Below are 16,456 nucleotides of genomic sequence, written 5' to 3' on the forward strand. Positions count from 1 at the left end.
CTTATTATAAATGCCTTCTTATTGATGTACTTATATGGACATGGCAACTTTCCTTCGTGCCCTCATTGGGTCAAATGGTCTAGAATGGAGATCTGGCCAATATGGCTTCCAATACTTGGCTGAAGCTGTTAGAGTTTATAAAAGTGTTTTCTTATAGTTTATCTTGCCAGACACACACTGTAGCTTAATTAATGGATTTTTCCAAATTCACCTTGGACAAGAGATTCATCAAAAGGCTTTTCATAATGTGTTTTACTTTTTTGTTGCCCAGGTCTACAGACCTTGGGGAACAATTGTTGTCATTCTTTTGCTACGCCAGTAGGTGGTGGTAAAGATCTACAACCAAATCTGGCTGTAGAATGGGTTCAACTGAGTGAACCAAATTCAGTTAGTTGATGGGAAAAATATTATGGAAAACAGGTCTGTCATTAACTGATATGATGAAAACATCAATAAGTGAGCAGGCCATGAAATTAATGTTTTTGTCAACTGATCACAGCAGCTTGTGGATTCAGAATATGACCAGCCAAAGTTGTTTCAGACATATTTTAAAAGGTGAGCTGCATGCTCAAGTGGCTAGAAGAACTGCAACTTACTAGCAATTAAAATTGACTACTATTACCATCAAGCCCTGCAGGCAAGAATATGGCTTTTGGAGGTTAAATGGTTAATACAGTACCAACAAATACCACAATTGGGTTATAAAAGTCCATCCGGAAAACTTCAAACAAATGAAAAATCCAAACCATGCGCAAACATCTAGACATTTTATTATGAAAATAAGACAGAACATAATTTGAACACATCTTTCCTTCTTATCATGCATTAGAGCTGATGGACATACATGGAGGGAGTAGTTTTCCCAGACAGTTCGATCTCTCTGCTCCACCTGCAGCTCGTACGTCTGGGTGGTTCACAGGATATCATGGTGAGGAAGAGCTGCAGACCATCAATGGCCATTCATATGAGTGATGATGTATTTGTATGGATGTGTGTGTATGTGTGTGTACAGGTTATGTGGCGTACTGATGAAAGAGTGTGATTGTGTGTGTGTGTGTGTGTGTGTGTGTGTGTGTGTGTGTGTGTGTAACTAGAGGCTTCTCTGTTGAAGTGTATGTTGTCACTTGGCCTCCTGGGCTTTTTTGGCACTCTGTTTCTCCTTTGCCTGGGGAGGCGGAGACATGAGACATGACATTTTCATTAGTGTGCAGCATTCACACGGAAGTCGATGAGGAATACAGGTTCAGTATGAATCCAATTACCAAATATTGGCACATATTTTGCAGACATGTAGTGCCACTCATTCAAAACACACCTAAGGCATTAGAGTTCATCAATCAAATAATGATGTATCACAAGAAGTCACATCCCTGAACAAAGTATAGCATGCATGTGAGAAGTCAAGTTTGCCCTCTAGTGGATAGCCTGATCACTGCAATGCAACTACAAAATATCTCAGAAATGAATCTCAAATATTCCATCATCTGTTTGCCAGCATTCTTTTCTTGAACACAATATAAGTTTTGTTAAAGAAATATCTTGACATTTTGAATATTATATTATTATATTATTTCTCTTCACAGGGCACTTCACGCTGAACAAACCGTTCCAATGTTTGTCCTATGATTTCCCTAAAAATAGCTTTGTTGGCGTCATCGGGGTTTCTCATTGAAAGTAAAAGGACAGTGCGTGCCAAGTATCCATTAAGACAGATAACCAGCTAAATTTCAAAATGTCAAGGTGTTCTTGTAACGTTTCCAAATTCGGCACCCATGCAGTGAAAGTAAACAGAGTTTTGGAAAGAAAAACAGCCGCAGAAACATTCACCTTCTCCACCAGAGGTATTAACTGCTGGTACTCTGCCAGCGTCTTCAGTAGCTCCATGATGAATGGTAGGTAGTTGTGCTTTCGTCGAATGTTTTCAATCTGTTAAAGTAGACATAAATGCAACAAGTGAATGAGGATTGGGCCAGGCTTGAAGTGTTGCTTATGAGAAATGTATAAAAACTCCTGTGCAATCCACAGTGAAAGAAAAAACAGTGAAGAGAAACCCACCTTATATCTTTTAAGTTTCTGATTTTCCTCTTCGATGAGGAGCTGGTACTTGGCTATCTCTGACTGGATGGAGCTGAGGAAGGTGCTGCTCTGGTCTGTGTCCATTGGTTCATCCTGGGGAGAGAAGAGAAGATGTAAAGTCAGCACTTAAATGAGTGGCCAATCAGTGATGAATATTCTTATGTGTACCACACTTTGTCGGTGGATTATCAGGCCGAAGCCACATGGGAGTTGTAGCCGAATAGATTGGCAAATAAAATATGTTTGATTACTGAGAGAAAAAGCATATAACTGCTGAACCAATAACACTGCATGCAAAGAAACTCTGCTTCATTGTTTGGTCAGTGAGTGCATTTCTGTTGGCTTTGTATCATTTACACCTGTGTTAGGACAGCTTAAGGACTAGTTAATATTGATTTGTTACATAGGGGTATGAGGAAACTAATATATATACTCCCTTTTATGGTAGTAATTAGTAAATAGGGCAGTAGTGAATATGTCGTCCCCCACAAACAATGCAGTTACCCTTTGGGCCAATCACTAACAATTTAGAATCAAGCAGCAATACCTCCCTTAATCATATATGTATACAGGGTTCCTGATATACAATTCCATGACTTTCCACAACTAAGTAGGAGAGCTTCCATGACCTAAAAATGTCATTCCTTCCTGGCTTGCTAATGCCGGTTTTCTAAAGAGGTGAACAGTCTGGTTTCTACTCCAGTTCGGCTGAAAGCCATCTAATGCCAAGAATGTGCGAAACAATTTGGAAAATACATCCTGCTATAATCCTGTAAAGTGAATTCCCTGATATTCCCCGACTTCCCCAGAGAACTGATCAAATTCCCTGGCTTTCCCCATCTGGAATACACCTCTTTAAATTCCATAATACCCCAGAACCCTGTATATAGTAGTATATGTGCATCTCAGTCTCTGTAGACCCCTCCCATTGGTCCAATTTGTGTAATTTAGCAAACGCTGCAACTCGGTGGCAAGTTGCATCATTCCCCCAATTTTCGTCAAAATCGGACCAGTGGTGTCTGACACGAACGAACGGATGGAGATCGATCCGCAGTCCTGACCGCGGCATGGTGCTGTCTTTGAACTTGGCCACAGAACAGTCATGGTCTGTAACTTTTGGAGAGCTGACAAGTGATGCATTCCACATGTGGCCTCTCGGGGAGAAAGGAGTAGAATAAGATATTCTTTCTGATGTCTGCATCGAATACAGCTCTTTTGCTACCACTCACCTCGGTAAGCTGGGTCTGGAGCTCGGCGATTTTCCTCTCGTAAATCATCTTTCTGTCTGACACGATGGCCATTAGGTTGAATCGGATCTCTCCTTCACTGTACCTGAAGAGGGAGACAATATAATAGGTTCAGTGACTATGGGAGAATATACTGCAACAGGAAATCAAAATAGTGTTCAGTTGGCAGGAAAACAATTCAGTACAAAAAAAAGAGAATATTAATGCTGCAGTGTGACATTTGAAGCGATGAAAAAACCTCTGAGTTGTGAATCGAAAGAGATGGAAGAATGAGCTCCTCTGCAAAAACCTCATCATAATTGGAAATTGCTGGTGATTTAAATAGCTGGTGTCTTACTGAAAACTCCACATCTACTAATCATACAGAAAAAAAAACTCAACAGTGTGTCCTACCTGCAACTAAAACATTTATTTCACAGTAAAATATTTTAGATTAAAGTTTTTGCAAACATAAAATTCCATAATCTGTGAGACAAAGCATTTGGTCACACTAAAATTAATGTAGTAAGATATTCACTTCTGTATTCTTTTCTCGATCACTGGGCGAACTGCGTTGATCCAGTCATCCTGGTTGCACGCACCTGCAGCAAAACAGCAAATGGGAGATTTAGAGATTAAAAAAATAAATAAATCATACCGCAGGTGCTCGTGTATAATTGCAAGCACTTACTTATCATCATCATAAAAAGAGACAGGTTTAGCTGAAATGGACTGTGCCCAATTAGCTTGATCAGAGTGCACAGCGGGGTCTCACACCATGCCACAAACATTAATAATTGTCAATTTTGCTACTGGGACCTGAAAGCGGTAACAAAAAAAACAAAAAAAAAAAGCCAGGATACAAATTATATGTTGCTGCTTACCCAGGTCAATTGGTCCCTCTCGGAGTCCATCTAGCTCGTATAGCCTGCCGTTTACGGGGACGTAGCTCACAAAGTGAAAGGCGTCCTCGTCCTTCGCTGAAGACTTTGCATCAAATTCGAACATCTGCTGTCTGCAAATAGAAAACCGTGCAATTATAAACTCAGAATCATCAAAGATAATAATCGTGCAACACAAACAAGCACTGATACTAGTGTTTTGTCTACTAATAATACACATACAGGGATGCTCTGATTGGCACCAGCTCAAAAAAACCTAGTAAAAAAACAAATCCTAGTCAGCAATTTTATGTAAAAAGATCATCTGTGTTGCCGATAGTAATGTTGAAGAATTTTAAGTCTTTTAACCTTAAAGAATTACTGAGCTGTGAGTTGTGCTGTTCAAAATGGAAAAAAATGGCTTAGTATCTTTATTTGATATGTTAATAAATGAGAGATTGTGCACCAATAAATGGTAAGAAGCCACGTCTAATTGCCATTTCGAGATGGCTGGCAATACAACACACCGCTTGGTGGCCCAACAGATGATGAAACAGGCCCACCTTTTCTGATTCACAAAAGCAGACTGGTGCATTGGCAACAAATAGGCCAATCGCTTTTCTCCAAGTTAGAACGAGGAGCTAAAAATAACAAGCCGCCGATCAGACCGAGCCTTCCCCAGCTGGGTATTATATGGGCAGAAGCTTACCTGGCAAAGCCGTTGTGAACTTGTCGGATCACTTCAGAGTTGCTGAGAGCCAGACCTTTCATCTAAGGAAAAGGAGGGAAATGCAGGATTATAACGCTGATTATATAAATCATTCCCTTGCCTGAAAGATGCACTGGTGTTATGCAGTACTGGATGGAACACGTTATAATAGTATTATTACTTTTCCCAGTAACAAGCAGTGTAATGAATTACTATTTCAATTTCAGTAATATTACAGTTAGTAAGAAAAAATTAATGAATAAGTTGTTGCTTCGTTATCAGCCCCTCAAAATATCAGATTTAATCTTAAATGGGAAGATGTAGGTTTTGTTTTTTTAGCGCAAAAAACGGAATGTTCCTGAACTATTACACACTGTCCAAACCAAAAACTAGATGCAGCTACTTGACAATAAACACCGCAGTTCTTTCCATTCATTTGAAATACGTCAAGTACGTACAGCAGCGTCGAAACTGTGTGAAAACTCTCTGAACTCTGTCAACGTGTCTCCGAGCAACATGTCAGAATGGGTACAGTTGAGCAGCACGCTGACTATTGCCTGGGTGGCACAAGCGTTGTTTATGACCTGAAAACACACAGATAAGATGCAGGCATTAGCTGGATGCACAGACGACTGAACCCCATTATACAGAGTTACATGAAGTGATATCAATTTAAAAGCAAGTATACGCATTGTAAACTGAACAATCAAAATGTAATTGCATCTTAAGGTGCAACGTGTTGCATTTTAAACATCACTATATCATTGTCAACTTAATTGTGATACCTTGGTTTAATTTCCATAAACAATTGAGACCATGGTGGAGAAGATTGGTAGCCTGTCTGTGATATTGTTAGTGGTAGTGTTTCTCCAAATTAAGACCACATTTCCCATAAACCCTGTTGCTTCCTGTAGGTTGTTGGAAGAACAGCTTAATGCTGATTGGCTGAGCAGTAGAAACAGATCTACCTGAACAGGGCTAGCATGAAAGTGCGTAGCCCTTAACTGCATGAAGTGCGCAAGAGTAGAGCTGGAACTAGGGCTGAAACAATTCCTCGAGAAACTCGAGGAACTCGATTACTAAAAATCATCGATGCAAATTCTTTGCATCAAAGCTTTGTTTAATCCATATAACTATATACACGCTCACTGTATTTCGCACGGATGATTATTACTGTTGCACAACGTGCTGGAGAGAGAGGAAATAGCGAGGGGCGAAGAGAAGAGACAGGCCAGAGAATCTCAAAGCATTTGGCAATAAATTGGTACGGCTGATGCCGGTTTTCTCTACTTGCTTGTCTAATCCAGAGAGGTCTGATGATCACAGCGCTTCCCACACACAGTGTAGCCCCCTCCCTCCGCTGAGAGCAGGGACTGTAGGATATGGTCCACTTGTAATTGCTACCGGCGTACGCCGAAACTGGCCCGGGTGGGCGGAGTCAGCACTTAATATTAAAACGGGATGAGATGAAGGCTAGTAAAGAATGTACGTTAATTATGGCTATATGTAATGGCTAGTTAAGAACGTAAATCAATATGGTGGCTAGTTATGATGTCCCTAAGTTAGCTAAGTTTTGCTCAAGAAAATAACCACAGAAAATAAAATGCTGCAGTCAAATTTGTGAAAGCCTGAGCTTCATTCATTATGTCACACACACACACACACACACACACGCACGCACGCACATACACATACACACACACACACACACACACACACACACACACACACACCTACTCCCCTCACAGTGATGCATAAAATACCCCAGAAAGCAAAATATCAGGTGGTGTAAGTAGCAATTGGAGCCTAAAATGCACCAATCCAATACAGCAGGTATATTCAGTTTAGTTTGATTGCAGTGAGTAGGGTCAGCAGGTGTAGGGCAACCCTTCAACATAGTAAATAAATGTACATTAGCCAGTCTTATGAACTTGTATGATATTTAGGCCTAGTAATAAATATCAATAACAATTATTATTCCACCTCTTTTTCAGTAAATCACAGCGTCGTATGGACAGCTTCGTGCGGACAGCTTTTCTCTTTTGTATATTTACTATTGCTCTTTAATAAAGCAAAAGTATTTCTTATCCGATTACTCGATTAATCGATGGAATAATCTGTAGAATACTCGATTACTAAAATAATCGATAGCTGCAGCCCTAGCTGGAACAGTAACTTCAAGGACAGGGGGTACTTGAGCACTGGATTAGGAAGCACTGTCGTTAAGCAATATAAGAAATTTGCCGCCAAATGCAACCCAGCATCCCACAATGGTGAAATATCACATCCAAGAATACTAAGCCAATACATATGTCCTTGTGGAGACAGACCTTCATCAGACTGTGTGCTTGACATTGCAGGAGTGATAAATTAAAGTATAGAGCTATTCATTTTCCCAGGTTTCAACTGGCTCAGTACTATTGACTATAGGGCTGTTTGAACATGATGCGTCATTCTCCCAATGCATCTTGGGGCTTCCCATTCGTTCTGGTCAGCAAAGTCACCAACTGATGCATCCTTGGTTGTCAAGTGAACTTCCGGGATTTTTATTGGTCCTCTGTCCTTGCGGTCTTTTGTTTTGGAATCGTCCTTCAGCCATTATACATTATATTAAATGTGTCATGGAGGACACACGAGCCAATGTAAAATGCAGTGTAGAGGCCAGCAGAGGATGCCAATTTTCTCTGAGATGGTCTCATTTCTTTACAGTATTTACATTTACTGTATATTTCAGACTTAATGTAGTAGTGATTTATTGATGTTAAAATGTTACACGTAAGATCTTTAAAATAGATTTTTTTTTAAAGCTACACATACCTGTTTTGCAAAGAAGATATTGTCAAGTCTTGAATCCTGGACAATTGATCCTGCTGGCTCCTCACCTGGCTGCCACTTGAACAGGAAAATCAAGCCATGGACTGGTCTAGAAAAGCAAATATAAATGAAAAGCCTATCTATGGGGGGTAACCAGGATTATGAAGCTACTATAGTATGAGCTTACTTCAAGTTGTCGAAGTTCTCTGGCTCCATACTCCATATCTCTTCAACCTGGGATCCTTTGCAGCCTGATAATGTCAAGTAAACATGGGACATTTATTCAGGCCTTGTTGTAGCAATGCATGCAAAAACTACGTACCCGTTAGCAAACGCCAATTACCTGACCCTCATCTAACTGCAGCTATTCAACAGTGTAGTAATGCACAACAAATGTCATCATTCATGAGTGAGGGTTTGTTTTCACCCGCCCTTACGCATTTTGGACGCTGAGTAATGCTAGCCAGCTAGCTTATCTGTCTAAATTAGCTAGGTCTGTGTTACTGCATGTAAACCCTCAGCAGCATGCAGCGTTTGGGTGGTTATCGTGAATGCTTAGCCTCTGAAATCATTGGTTTTGTCCTTACCGTAGCCTTCCTTCTTGAATTGACAATTACTAGGAACCGTTAGCTTGCGAGCTGCTCTGATGCCTAGCAGCTAGCTAGCCTGTTGGATAGCCACGTTACATTGAATAACGTGAAGTAACCAAGCTGCGAGTCACTCACCGAAACCTTTGATCAGTTCTGTGAATACTCCAGGGTCACTTTCCATCAGACACCACTCTCCTGCGCTTCCAGCCATTCTTTGAAAGATTGTTTATCCAACCTAATGTGCACACATAAAGATTTCACAGCGGCTCTTAGCACCACGGTTACTCGTCAAGCTAATTTCAGTGAAGCACTCGAGTGACCTAGTGATGCGGTGCGATGTGGGTGCGCACGTTTTGTGGCACAGCGTACCCCGTCCGGTGGCGACGAAGATTAGATCAAATTGTAAATCTAAACATGGCAACAAATATGAATTTGACCTTTATATATATCTTATGTCTACTTGTTCTTAAACAAAAAATAAAACCAATGGCCATGATTATCACGATTTGGAAATAGTTCTGATAAGCAAAGTGTTATCCGCCCTCCTGTGTGAGGAGGGTGAACAAATGAAGCACTGTTCACTACAGGCGCAAAGAAAAAACGTACGAAGCTGATAAACGTGTTATTAATATTTAAATAAATGCTAATAATAATAATACATTCAAGGCATTGAGAAAAGGATAAAGGACAATAAGGATAAATAACAGTTATATTTAGTTATCTTAAAGCTCGAAGCATTGGGCAGCATCATGACAATTTGAGGCTGGATTGATAAATTTGTTTATTCATCATTTAGTAAACAATGTACTCCATACTACCACAAAGTAAGTCAGAGACAAATACAGCTACAGCTGAATTCTCACAGATACACTGAAATACAAAAAGGCTGGGAGGAGCACATGAAGAGTCTGCTGATTTGCACTCTTCCAGACAAATAATTTTTCACTACGTTTCACAAATGACTACTTTATTAATTGAAATATAAATATTTTTGGCACCATGAAATATGGTAATCATGCACAAAGAGCAGTAGTTCTTATTTCATGTATTACAATATGGCTGAAAATAACCTAAAATCAACTGCACTGTGTTATTTCACGTGTTATGGAGTCAAAATGTCAACATTTCACTATCAAAAATAGCTATGACATTCACTGTAGGTGTGCGGAGAGGTCATGCTTATTTAACACTGTCATAATGTTCAGTAAAACAACCATGCTGAGGAGATGTATGGAAAAGTAGTTCCACCGTTCACAAGGTTTGTTTAAAAGACGGCAGCTTTAATAGTACTGTACAACCCTGGACGAAGAGGTAGCCTAACATCAAGTATCCAATGCGTTTTGATAAATAAATAAAATACTAGTGCTCAAGCAATGTACAGTGTGTAACACAAAATCAAGCATACATTCGATAAATACAGGTTGGATAAAAACGACAAGAACGGTTAGTCATTTAGCGGGCTCGAAGTGTCCGCTGCCCGAGCCCTCGGAGCCGGCGGCCGCGCAGCAAGGGGCGCACTGTTCGATCAGGGGCAGCAGCTTGCCCTGCTGGTGGAGCTGCTTGGTGTCGGAGCCGCCCCCGATGCAGTTCCCGTTAATGAAGACTCTCGGCACCTGAACGCACAAATCAAGATTACTGTTCGTTTTTTAGGGCTTTGGGTCTAGCCCCCAAGTTCCATCCTGGACTGAGCCCTTATGAGCCCTGAATGTAGCCTTAGAGATCCTCAGCTTCCCAGTGGATCCAGGCTTAAGGCTAAAGGTGACCGGGCTTGAGGAACTGAGGCTAGCACAGTCTGTGTCTTCTTTTAAATCCCTGTTTAAACCCTTTGTTTATAGAAAAGCATTTTTCTTTTATTGCTTTATTTCACTCTTCTGGTGTGTTTTTTATTGCGCTTGTTTCTTTTCTGTTGTTTTTGGCTCTGCTTTTATTCAGCTTTGTTGTAATTGACCTTTATAGACTGTTATTGGCTTTGTTCGAATTGCTTTTAGCTTTTATTTGTTTCCCTTTCCTGTCCTGTGCTTTTGCCTGATTTTATTACCCATTTTACTCCCATGTCTCCGCAAAACCACTTTGTAGCCTTGTTTTGAAAAGTGCTATATAAAGTTATTAGTTATTATTTATTATTATGTTGGGCAGAAAACAAATACAGATATGGTATGCTTAACTTGCTAGACACATCAACAGCCTGGAAAGTGTTCACGGCAATTGTAAAACAACTTAATTGCAAAAACAAGCTACTCTCCACACATTTTCAACTGCTCAACAATGGTGCGGTGCTAAAAGAGAGCGAAATTTCAGCTTTGAAGATTAAAAAGGCCTGTTCAAATGAGCAGTATCATTTGTTGTGTGGTGATATATGGATACTGGAGCGCAGGAGCAGACAGGAGAGGAACAGCATGAACACAGTCAGTGATGTCAGTCTCTCCTCGTACTGAGAGAGGCCTGTGATCTATATAGTGGTCAGTTACGTATATGACAGATAAATGACAAGACATGGCTCCTGCATGTCTATATGCCTGATAGCGGATGTAACAAGTGACGCTTGGAGCTGAATGGCCTTGTAGCAGGAGCATCAGGCACATCCTGAAACTATACGCTGTCTACCTTGAAACAGCATCTAACCTGAGGCTGAGGTAACCTGCGTCCATAAAGAAGAATTGAATGATCATGTATAATATATCCTATTAATTTATTGCTATTTTAATGTCATAAAAGTTGCATATTGCAGCTTTAATGCCTCTTCAATGATCTTATATGTACACTTTTAATTTGGGCAGGTGACCTTTATCCATAAATGTAATAGTAAATAATTTGGATAATTAGGCCTCGTTCATACTATCAAATGAGTGTTATCCAAATTATTATTATGGCCAATAAGGTGCATCCATTAAAATATATAAGGCATTTCTTTTAGTTGGATGTTGTTGACACAGAGGCACTTGATTGGTGTTGATTTATTGGACAAGAAAAAATAAAAAATAAAAATAACAATAGCGTAGCAATATTTTCCAACCAATGAATTACGCTATAATCAAAAGTATGGCTGGAATGACATAATAAGCAATATATCTCCACCTATTAAAAGTTATAGTCTTAAAAGGATGCAACTTGCTCTGGTCTTTGTCTTGACTCAGACTGAACTAATGTGGTCTTGGCTAAAGCCCTAATGAAAACACTTGCTAAGCCAACCTAAATTTCACTTGATACAGAGTTGCCAGAGCAAACAGCAACCAGCAGACAAATTAGCTGAAATTCCAATCCCAAAATATGATGAGGGACTCTTACCGTTCTGGCACCAGTCATCTGAGCTAAGGCCTCTTGCAGTCTCCTCCCATCGTTGTGCTCATCCAGTTCAATCACTTTATAGGTTGCACCGATCTCATTGAACACATTCTTGGCCATTTTACAATAAGGGCAGGTGGTCTTGGAGAATATCACCACACAGTTATGTGACACCACCTCCTGAAAGGTCAGAAACGAGAAGATAAAATTAAACGAGAAGTAAAAAACACAAATAGGCTACGCACATCTCAGGTCTCAAGTAAGGTGCTGGACAAAAACAAAATGAACAAGTCTGTATTTTTTATCGCATGCTTCCCTGGTCAAGTTTTAGTCACTGTGAATAAGTTGTGGCAGTGAATGCATGCGATAAGAGTGCAAAACATAGTCGTCATCTAAAATAAATTGCAACTCTTAAGCAAAAGGCAACAATTGACATCCAATCCGCACTCCTCAGGAGAACTCCTTGGCATGGGAAATGACTGGTGCTAAAAGGGAATGGGAGAGGGACCAGGCTCCTGACACAGATCAATACTCTTCATTGGCCAATTTTAAAAGCCTATGGGAGAAAGTAGGATGTGCATCCACTCACAGCCATCAGCCTAACTTTTGTCTATCTCCGGTCAATTAATGACAAAGACCTCTTGTTATTGTAGCATGTTAATTATTAAGCAACAACATATCGTGATGCAAAGGCTTGTATCCATGAGTCGTATCTCAGGGGCCAAAGAACACTGACTGCAAGAAGCACATGCTGAGATAAATGATTCATGTGCGTTTAAAATGCAAACTTCACCTGAATAAATCACTGTGACTTGTGCGAACTGACATTGGCACACCTTCTATAATACCTGTGAGCTGCTTTCTGTCTGCAATTACTTCATTATTCCCCCTTCACGCTCTTTTAGATCCACATCTTATTATTTTACCAAAAAGGTTTCCTTGTTATTTTGCAGGAAATAGAGCCTGAAAACTTCCCAAAGTGGACAAACTGAAAGCACGAAACAGATCTTTTCACTGTTTGAGGCAGCGGCAGTCATGTTTTCTTATGTGTTTAGATTGTCCCATTAGTTCGTAGCTAATTTCACAACAGATTCGTGAAAAATCCTATTCATTTACAGCTTCTTACCTGAACATACTGTGCACATGCCGAGCTGGACAGACCAGCAGAAGAGGATGTTAAATTTCCCATTCTGAAAGAACAAAAAAAGCAAATACTTAGAACATACTTCTATGCGTTTGCCCTACTGTAGAGTATAATTAGATCAACTGGGGTAAGCTCAATGACTGGCACGCACAGCAAGGCCTAACACATCACGGTATCCGCAGGTTCATGCAATAACCTTAGAAACTTGAAGATATCGTAGGAAGAGACGAATCTGTGGTTGATAATAAGCGTCAATAGAACGAATTGGATGATGGCTGTTGGTTTGGAAACAATCAAGTCCATCATCGTAGCATTAGCTGTTACTTTGCCACAATATCTTAACACCGTGACTAACACTGTCGAGTGATGAAGTGTTCCGTGCTAATCCAGGATTAGGAGTAGGCTACACATGCTCTTTATTGGCAACAACCTGGATGGTTTGGTGGGCGTATAAAAAGGGCGGAGAACACCACAAGCCTCCATTCAAAAATCGGGTAATTTCATATTTCTTGCCTATCTGAAAACGATGCATACCTCGTAGAACATGATTTAAAATCTTGTACGAATTATGACAGTCTACTGGTAAATTCGGCATACGTCTGAGCCACCAGACAGCACTTACTTCAGTTGCATTTCAGATATTAGATTTGGTCTGCTACCGGCCACCACGATGTAACGTATTTTGGTGGAAGACGGTGGGAACTGGGAATAATAAAGGCTGAAATATTAATGGAGTACTGCCTTGTGGATCATAATATGTAAACCGAATTTATCAGGGGAACCTACCGATTCAGAAAAGGTGATTCTACGTTGCATGGGTGTTTTCTGATAAGCAACATTAGATTATCAGTATTAAATTACCTGATTTTGAATGTAGGTTTACAGAGACGCTCTTTTCATTCGAGAACCGCTAGATTCGCGGCAATGTTACATACGTGGCAGTGAACTTTGTAGCCAATTCAACCGAACTTCTGAGACCGTAAATGAGTTTAAAAGCACTGCGTTAGTTACTAGCAACACTTCACACGGCAGCATGAGATTATTATGGTTTGTTGTAGTCACACAGGCATGTTAAACTAGCTAGCACTGGGAGAGAGGTAGTCAAGCTAGCAGGAATGACCTTCGGCAGCCGCTCCATGCCAGTCTAGGAAGACATCCCGCTCGAGCAAACATGGTGAAAAAGGAGCAAACGAACAAAAAATAATCGAGCTGTTGGCCTAACTGAATCATGCGGTTACTGTCCACGCAGCTGTGCACTTAAACATTAACGTTTACTGTAGTGCGACGGTTTACTGTCAGCTCTTACTCCCACTGTTTACAAAATAGTGCCTGGTGATGCCTACCTTACGTGAACACAGGAAGTAGTTCGTTACGAAAGCCGGTTGAACGCAACGCCAAAGGAGGCGCACGTGTAGGAGTGTCGATAGGTACTATGAGTCTTGGGGAAGTTTGTAGTTTGGTCTGTAGTCCGGATGCGTGCTGCTATGAATACATACACTGAATCAGTGGTTCTCAACGTGGGGTCCGGGGACCACCAGGGGTCCTTGAGGGGGTTCTAGGGGGTCCCCAGGAAATTGATGAATTGTTAAACGTCACCATTATTTCATTTACAAGAAGTGAACACAATTAGAGAATGTAGAAGAATGACGTTTTGATCATAGTTTGACTGTTATCTCTCTCCCTACAGTACAGATAGTCATGGAATTCTGGACAAAATCATATCTGACAATAAAAATATTCTCAGATTTGGGTCTGAAAATCTCATCAAATGGGGGTCCATGGCCCTATTCTGTACTAAATTAGGGGTCCCTGATATGAAAAAGGTTGAGAATCAATCTGATAGAGAGAGATTGAGATAGAACACTTGAGTCTTGAAAATTATTTAGCTTGTCTTTTGCTTAAACAGTTAAACACCTCCTTTGCTAATATTTTTGTTTACAGCAATGCATGGTCCAAGATCATGCTTCCTTTGGGAAAAGATTATTGCATTAGTTATTTCTGGTGACTAATGAGGGTAGGAGTAATAATTTAAAAAATCAAATTTTGACAAAGCCTCAAAAACAAAATATAGCACCCCTCTGGCACCATTTTTGTGTGAGCAATTAAGTAAAAGTTTGATTTCATTTCATCGCCTTATTTACTGAGCTCATTCTTAAACTCTCTTCAAATTACTAATGTGGGTGGGGTGTGTATAATAAAGACTGAGAATGTCATACTGTGTCTAAAACGAGATTTAAGATTTCCACAATAGGTGGCCGACAATCTGGAGGAATGTGTGGGAGAAATATTGTAAGAAATTGTTTATTCATTCTTTTCTTTACCTGTGTTCTTTTTCTAATCAGGGTCATGGGGGGCTTGATGAGATGGCATTCTTTTCTTCATGGATGTGTCTCACATGTCTTTCACATCTTACTTGTGGCTTGTTTTATCACCTGCCTGCAGTGGAAACCTCCGGCTTTTACAATGCTTTTAATTTGAATTGGTTTGAAAACTAACATGATGAAGTGAGTCAGTAACTTACATTATGAAACTTCTTCTTCTCTGGTCTGACTATGCTGGAGAGCCAAGAGAAGCGACTGCAACACTCCCTCTCTCTCTTAAATTTTGGAGGGTTCGGTGTCACATTTGAATGTTGCATTCCACAGTTTTGGCCTCCTGGATTTCTGGAGGCTGTATTTCCTGGGTGAGGCTAAGCATGGGTCTCCTTGGCTTCATGGAGCAGATACCGAAGATACTTGAAGATACTTCAACGGGCTTAGACCACTGGGGAAGCCTTGGTGAAAATGTGAACTTGTCCTCCTGAATCAAGCTGCTTGGAGTCTTTACCTTTGGGATAAGGGAACATGGGAACAACAACTTATTTTCGCCATCTGCATGCAGGACACTTACTGTACAGCACTGAGGTCAAAGCTGGCACAAATACTGATCATCCCCCCCCCCCTTAATCCCCAAAGGGTCTGGTTTCTCCTCCCTCTTCAAATGCAGGACAACTCTGGTTTCCATTCACCATGTTAGTCCAGAATAGGCTCACAGGGTATAGGGAGCAGCCAACCACAAATCTAAAGATATCTGATGAGGCAGCATAGAAGTGCTTCACATCAACTGGCTACCTCTGTCTCAAAGACTGCATCATTTCAGAATGAACTCAGACCACTTATCGAAGTGGTCCACAGTTCGCCCGGGGATGAGTAGCGGTCAACCACAAATCCAGAAATGTCAGATAAGACAGCATAGACTAGATCCTTCCAACTACCTGCTCATTGCATCAATACAGGTAGTGATCAGAGTCAAGGAGACTATGATGGAGCAGCCCGAACATCGAATTGATCTCTATGACCTCAATCATTTTGGCCAGGCTAGACAGGGCGGATGCCTGGACAGTTCAATGTTTCCTAAAGCCTTTTACTTGGGGTGAGAGGTGAAACTTCCTCTTTGAGAGGAAGGTCTCCATCCTCTATATTGAAGAGAAATGTTTATGCCAAGGAGTCTGTCCTAACAATTGGGTCCCATATGTTGAGATTCACAAATGTGGATGTACAGCCTACACCATTAGAGCAGGCTGAGATGATGGGGACAGTTGACTCCAGCTGTACAACCAACCCAGAGGTATTAGAGGCTGGAGCATTAAGGTGTCACTTCTCAAAATAATTCAAAGTCATCGCAACTATTATGTTAAAGCAATCAGTGATAGAGAGGAGCAATATATGTGAAAATGTCACAGACTATTACTTTAA

At 40.6% G+C, this 16,456-nt stretch overlaps 2 protein-coding genes across 3 annotated transcripts; both read right to left on the reverse strand.

Moving 5' to 3' along the window:
• Window positions 1-753: 753 nt before the first annotated feature.
• uchl5 (ubiquitin carboxyl-terminal hydrolase L5) lies at window positions 754-8,606 on the reverse strand. The gene is made up of 11 exons (XM_071908257.2): window positions 8,432-8,606; window positions 7,894-7,957; window positions 7,710-7,815; window positions 5,351-5,476; window positions 4,893-4,954; window positions 4,187-4,317; window positions 3,841-3,904; window positions 3,306-3,408; window positions 2,056-2,169; window positions 1,828-1,926; window positions 754-1,165 (listed from the first exon to the last, which is right to left on the reverse strand). The coding sequence occupies exons 1-11, from the start codon at window positions 8,505-8,507 to the stop codon at window positions 1,121-1,123; spliced, it is 990 nt and encodes a 329-aa protein (XP_071764358.1). The 5' UTR covers window positions 8,508-8,606; the 3' UTR covers window positions 754-1,120.
• A 361-nt stretch (window positions 8,607-8,967) lies between these two features.
• On the reverse strand, window positions 8,968-14,055 carry glrx2 (glutaredoxin 2). Of its 2 annotated transcripts, none has more exons than XM_071908261.2 (4): window positions 13,843-14,055; window positions 12,705-12,768; window positions 11,582-11,758; window positions 8,968-9,909 (listed from the first exon to the last, which is right to left on the reverse strand). In XM_071908261.2, exons 1-4 carry the CDS (start codon window positions 13,950-13,952, stop codon window positions 9,745-9,747), a joined length of 516 nt encoding a protein of 171 aa, XP_071764362.1. In that variant the 5' UTR covers window positions 13,953-14,055; the 3' UTR covers window positions 8,968-9,744. The 2 variants fall into 2 exon arrangements, with proteins under 2 accessions (XP_071764362.1, XP_071764363.1); XM_071908262.2 differs by lacking the exon at window positions 13,843-14,055 and adding an exon at window positions 13,584-13,833.
• Between the last annotated feature and the right edge of the window lie 2,401 nt (window positions 14,056-16,456).

The sequence above is a fragment of the Centroberyx gerrardi genome, chromosome 9, assembly GCF_048128805.1.
Source record: "Centroberyx gerrardi isolate f3 chromosome 9, fCenGer3.hap1.cur.20231027, whole genome shotgun sequence".
Taxonomy (NCBI): domain Eukaryota; kingdom Metazoa; phylum Chordata; class Actinopteri; order Beryciformes; family Berycidae; genus Centroberyx; species Centroberyx gerrardi.